This window comes from Gopherus evgoodei, chromosome 4, assembly GCF_007399415.2.
Source record: "Gopherus evgoodei ecotype Sinaloan lineage chromosome 4, rGopEvg1_v1.p, whole genome shotgun sequence".
In the NCBI taxonomy this organism is placed as follows: domain Eukaryota; kingdom Metazoa; phylum Chordata; order Testudines; family Testudinidae; genus Gopherus; species Gopherus evgoodei.
Genome location: NC_044325.1, coordinates 13,181,236 through 13,187,810, shown reverse-complemented (window position 1 = coordinate 13,187,810; position 6,575 = coordinate 13,181,236). Strand labels below are relative to the sequence as shown.

The 6,575-nt window shown below is 39.9% G+C and overlaps 1 protein-coding gene across 2 annotated transcripts in view; it reads right to left on the bottom strand.

Moving 5' to 3' along the window:
* PSMA3 (proteasome subunit alpha 3) overlaps positions 1–6,575 on the bottom strand; it is a 31,067-nt gene that overhangs the window by 1,062 nt on the left and 23,430 nt on the right. For both annotated transcript variants that reach the window (XM_030558474.1, XM_030558472.1), the window contains exons 8-9: positions 3,336–3,382; positions 223–290 (exon numbers count right to left, since the gene is read on the bottom strand). In XM_030558474.1, the coding sequence (XP_030414334.1) occupies positions 223–290; positions 3,336–3,382 (115 nt within the window). The remainder of the gene's footprint in view (positions 1–222; positions 291–3,335; positions 3,383–6,575) is intronic.

Below are 6,575 nucleotides of genomic sequence, written 5' to 3'. Positions count from 1 at the left end.
ACTTTAGAAATTACTGGTATAAGCATGGAACTTGTAAGTTTCAAAGTAACACACTTAATGTTTGTAGTTTCTTGTTGCTTCTATCCACTAACAGGTATGTTACTTTCCCTGTAGTATGTGTAGAGTTTAGAATTTGAGTCTTGAATTTGTCTTACTCCCACAAAACTGGCAAACATGGTGTAGCTAACTATAACAAAACAAGGAAAAAATGAAATACATTACTTTCTCCAACCCAGCTGAGTTCAAGTTCAAAAGATTTATCCTTCACTTCATCGTGAACTATGTAGATTCTAGAAGAGTGAAGAAAACTGGTTAAGAGTTAGCCACTGACATTTTCCCTTCCCAAAGCCAAAGATTAATATACAAAATGAACAATTACATTAAAAAATTCTATTTGCCCCCTCCCTTCTTCCCCTGCTAGTTTGTAGATCACAATTTTCCTGTTTAACTTGTTTTCTCTTGTATGGTAAAGGACCCGCACACCAGTACTGTATATAGTAGTTTTACATTAATGTACAAAATAAATGCTGAAAGTAACATTCCCTCCTACTTATAGTAGCATTCACTAACAAACTTTCAGCAAAGATACCACCCCTTAACTCAGGGTGTCTCTTACAACCAGTAATAAGTGTTATGCTGTCTGCATATTTGATCAGGATACTTGTTCTGCACTTAAGTGACCCCATAGGTATGATGCCCTTGACCTATTGCCTCAACTATTCATGAAACTGAATCCAGCAAGTAGTTTTCCTAAAAATATATTTCTCCTGCAAGTCACATACAAATTAAAGACTGAGTAAATGCAGCTCAAACTTACAAATGTTGTCTAATACTACACATGCATTCACACTCCTTGCACAACTGTAGTTAGTAACTTGAGTACAAGCCCTATTTACATATGGAACTGGCCATGTGTTACAATTCTAATTCTGCATGCAATCATGGTAAGTTATGCACGTGTTGTCATACATACAGTTCTGAAACTAACCATCAGCCTATAAAAATAAAAGGCAAAATGGCAGTGATGACCAGACTGTAGACTGAATCTTATTTCCATGTTTAAGGATAAGGTGTTTGTTATGTTCTTGATCTATTTGTTCACATGAGGAACACTAAAAAATGTCAAGTTAATGTTCTCCAACAGCTCCCTCAAAGCAGTTGCACAAGTTACCTTCCTAAACAAAAACATTCAGTTCCAATTGTTACAGAAGTTTGCATTCTTCAAACTTTGAATTTAGGATGTTTAAAAGCAAAGCTGAAAATGGGTAGTTCTAATGGTGATGTCATATCCCTTGTCCTCTAGAAGAGGAGCTAGAATCTACAAGTTCACTAATTGCATTGGGCATATGCTCTGGACTTACTTGCCAACCAAGATCAGAGCTCTAATAGCAGGCTTTGAGGCATTCAATCATATGGAATTGTAGGCACTGATCCTGTGAATTGCTCATGCTATTTTCATTACTTCAACTCACAGGCCACAGGCCCTCACCCCCCTTAGTCTCAAAAACAACAGGTGGATGAGAAAGTGCTTGCCTCCAACAGCTATTGTATTGCTAGTGCAGTGGGGGCCTCAAACTAGTTAAGGCCTTTCAGTGCTACTGTAGTCATAAAGGATTGCAGATAAACTGAAAATGTCAAAAGAAAAAGTGTAAAGTGCATACAGTTGCCACTATGCAATATTTCAAGCCTCTAGTACCATGTGGTTCACTTTTCCATTCTAATTCCTTGGACCAAAAACTGAAAGTTTGCCCCCAGTTTGTGCAGCTTGAGAGAATTTAATCCTTTGCTCACAGGGCTTCAAATAAGTATCCAGGTCAGAGATCCTACTTAAGCTCCCTGGTTCAACACATCAAGGCAACCTGAGACATCTGTTGTATGGAACATGCATATGCCCCAGTACGAAAAGGGTTCATCCTAGTACATTTCTTCAGCTTTCTAAGATACTGCTACAAAAATACTGGAATCTCATTTGCAACTAAACTGTAAAAGTTTCACAGGCAAGCACACTCGATTTCCAAGAAACTCTGTGTAATTGCTGCAGTAGCTTAAAAGTTTGAAAGGGAAATGTCCTCAGATATTCAGACAAACAGTTCTAACCCCTCTGAAATGTCTTCATTCTACCATTTAATTCATACAAAGTATCAGGGTGAAAAGCAGTGTTGTATAAGCATCCAGCAGATTAGACCAACTCAGTGCCAGAAATGGAAACTAAAGCCTTAAAATCACTGAGGAAAAATGTCAAGGCAAGAAAGGGTCAGAGATACTGATATGAACAAATGTGAAAATACAAAAGGAAGGAGACACTAGACTCCCACTCCTATTTCTTCAATTCTGCACCCCAGTTCTGTTCTCTCCTGCCTGTGTTTTGAGCGCTTAAGTTCAACAAGAGGCTCCTAGCAGCCAGCAGATCAGACCAGGAAGGAAAAGTGACTATCCAGCACAGTTTAATGTACACTATATATAAAATATTTCCCTAGTCTTAATTACCTAACGTGGTATTTGTAACACCTGGTTGCAAGTTTAATGTTTCTAAACTTAAGAAGCTACTGTGCCATCAAATACCAAGTTTGATTGTTAATTTCCTCCAGGAGTCAGCTAAGTCCTATTATTTCTCTATCCACATAGTAGAAGGCTACATGTCATCATCTGGATAAATTGCATTGCACTTGCTCTCCTAACCAAGCAGTGATGCTCCTTAATCAGCTAGCAAGGAGAAGAGAGGGGTGGTAATGAGGCCCTCTCCAGGAACAATGTTCCTTTGCTTCATTCCCAGATACTGCCAGGCTAGGAAGCACCTGAAACCACAATTAATTATGTTTGCATAGGTCTATTTCCATAGTAACTCTGTATTATGAACTATGACCAGCTTCCCTTTCTCTCAAATATTTACATTTAAAAAGCAGGAACACAGCTAAACATTTATCTGTACTTAACCCACTGTTCCAAGCAATACCTAAAGTGACTAATGGAAAGAATAAAGATACGTTTTCACTTGGCTTCCATAGTGCTGCCAAAAGCACCAAGAACTGACTCCTTTCACGGTTTCCTCTGTATAGTCAGTTTCCCCATGCTGGATAGATCTTTTGCACAAGAGGGAAAGCCACACATTTAAAATAGGGAAAGAAGATTGTAAAACTACTAAAGTTAGTTACACAGGGACAGCCCTAGGAACAGGAGTAGTACTTGAAGCTTCCATTTTATTTTTATTTAACTGACTCAGTTCTATGTTAGGGCCAGTTTGCTGATCTATTGAGATCTTTATTTTTCACAAAGAGGGATAAGAGAAAATAAGAGCACTGGGATGAAAGGCCGAAAGGAAAGGAAAGGAAACTTACATTTTTGCAACTTCTTTAACAACATCACGGCAAGTCATCTCTTTCATCTGTGGGTAAGGAATGTACAATTTAGTTGATTTAACATTTTGTATTTTTGGAAAGCACTTATCCACCAGGGGAAAGCCAGGATATTGGTGGCTGATTATACCAAATTATATTACTATAGTTTTGTTCCGGCACAGGTTGCTGCTGCACAATCCTGCCACAGGCTCAGTCAAGAATAGAGCCAAATTAAGTTATCTAATGATTCCTTATTTTCACTTTCTATTCAGACTACTACTTTTGTATGAGTCCCAAATGTTACTCTTTCCCCTATTCATTCAGTTGTAGACAACTCAGACACACAGCTCTTCAGTTTGTATTCCTTTCGACTAGAAGCTGCATAGCTTTTTATAAATCTCAGCATACATACTTTACTTAGCTGATTATACCTTGATGCCTTTTGACAGACTAAATCATAGGACTATCATACCAACAGATGCATCTCTATCTTAGCACATGTTCTAACAACCATGCTTCAAGAGTCTCTGGGGCATTCCTGTTTACATGTAGTGTCCTACTAGTAAATGCTATTCTAATTTTGATAAGACAGGCCTTGTGAGGCTGAACAGAGGACTGGTTTTTCATTTTCATTTTTTCCTCAAACTCATGTAGTTACATTGAGTCTTGAGGCAGTCCACTGACAGCTGACCAAAATAAAGTTTCACATGTGATTATGGTAACATTTACAAAATTAAATTCCAGGATCCATGACATGGAACAAGCTCATGAAACAACATTCATACACATCAGATCTCAACCCTCTCCTCCTTTTAGAATAATGGAAAAGCAGCACGTTGGGCCCCACTGATTTAATGCAGGCACAAAACTAGAAGATCCTTCTTCCCTTTCCCCAATAATTGATTCTTAATGGTAACAGGATCATATCTGGACAAACACTTGGCGAACAACAAGATGGGATACAAGTCTACTGTGCTATTTGTGCTAAATGCTCGTGCTGCAGCACACTAAAAGTTCCCTCGTATGCATTAATCTACTCACTTCAAAGCAGGGTGGATCAGAGCACACTAGGGAACTTTTAATGAGTAGCAGCAGGCCCAGACAGACATGTCATGCACAGCAGGCTAGTATGAGGTAAATTTACCCCCCGTTTTGCCACAAACTAGGTGTTTGTGTTGACACAAGCCCTAAGATATACACACCACTATCTTTGTATAACTATTGCATGCACCACAGAACTGATTCTTGCATTTATGCACACAAGTTATTTGTGAAAGTGTGTGAGATTTATTAGTCTACTGATGTTAAAAAGGTTTGCAGGCCACATGTTTTAGCTAGACATTATCTCTGACCACCTTTTTCATCTCAGATTTGTTAATCCTGCAGGCAACATCAAAAGCTTGACACTGAATTTATCATTCAAAGGGTTACATGTATCATTCACTGTTCACATCCAAAGTAATGGGGGAAATTTAAACATTAGATGGCACATGAATTGTCTCAGAAAAAGGTGAATTTGTGAGATACTAAAAAAACCAAAAAACACTTTCCCCTGGTTGAATACAGATTCCCATTTTGAAGTATTAAGTGTTTACAGCTACCACTAAAGGTGATTAATACAGCAGTTCTTCATAATGTAGACCATTTATGATAGAAAATATTTCACTAACCACCTCCCCTCCCAGCTTCTGTATCTTCACTGCAGTATGCTTAGCTGTTCCCCTATAATGCTTGGCTATCTGCCAGTACTAAGGAAAAGACTTGCTTTAAGATGATAGGTGGAGCTACTTCCTTACCTCTCTCCTCTTTTCTGGGTGTAGATTTTTATATGTAATCTCCAGCAGGCCACATTGTCCATCACTACAAGACACCTTGCAGTTTGCTACTTCTAATTTTATGTTTGAAACTTGATCAAATGTTAATCTGTGCCAAACATGCACCTAACAAATAGGTCAAAGTCTCTGGAAACCTAGGGCTTGTCTCTGTTTACTGGGGGGTGGGGATATCTCCGTGCAGCGATCAATCCACCGAGAGTCAGTTTAACAGGTCTAGTGAAGACATGCTAACTTGACCGCCAGTCGCTATCCTGTCAACTCCGTTACTCCATCAGACCGAGAAGCATAAGGAAAGTCAGAGTTTCTCCTATCGACCCAGCGTGGTGTAAACACCACAAAAGGTCGACCTAAGCTACGGTGACTCCAGCTATGTTATTCACATAGCTGGAGTTGCGTAATTTAGGTTGAGAGAGCCCCGTAGACCTGCCACTAGAATTCTGAGTGAGGTATATCTACCAGGAAGCATTACACCTTGAGACTGACACAAGCTTTGCATGTGTTCTCTCTAAGGTGTGCTCCTGTGTGGCTGCACAGGAGGCCATCAAGGGCCACACAAGTGTGCACACAGGTGAGGGTGGAGGATGTGTGGGGTGGGGGACAGTGATGGGGGCTTGGGGCATGCAGGGCTGCTGTGGGGACAGGAGCCATGCCTCTCTTTCCCCCAGCCCCAACTGTGGCCAGGGCTGTGGCAGGGATGGGACAGAGACCTCTCCCCGTCCAGCACAGTATCTTGATTAGCAGACTGTTTTTCTTCACCCTCTGAATAGCTAGGAGTTAATGCCTCAATAAAACTGTCAGCAGTCTACCCGAGAGGCTTCTAGCAAGCTCCACACTGGTTGAGAAATTTTAACTTCAAGTAAAGGTCTGAAATCTCATTCTTGGCCATATCCTATCATTTAATTTTTTTCTCCAATCTCCATTATTTTTTCTCATGCTTTTAAAAAATGGCAAAAATAGCATTTCACTGTCCCTGGCTTACCACTGCATAAGAGACCAATTACTTGGATCAGCTGGCAGAAATTTTATTGCATTGAAGTTAGTCACTGGATCAATATAACTATCTCTCAACTTGAACTGTGCTCTGAATTCAGAAGTAAGAGCATGTGTTAAGCATTCCATGAAAGCTTTAACATTTATAGATTGCAAAGGAATAGTCTATAGCTAAGACAAATAAAGTTAAGACAAATTCTGATACGTATATTTTGGCTGAGCTCCCCTTGGGAAAACTACAGGGTCTGATTGTTGCCAGGTGCAACCCTCCTTAGTGTGAATGTCAGCGTTGCACACTTTTGTTGAAATTCATCCAGGAATACAGGTGGCCACAGAAAGCCCCCCACTGCAGCAGAACTGTTGTGGTTACACCACATGTGAATGGGTAACTGTTCAGTGGGTGCATGGAAGACAC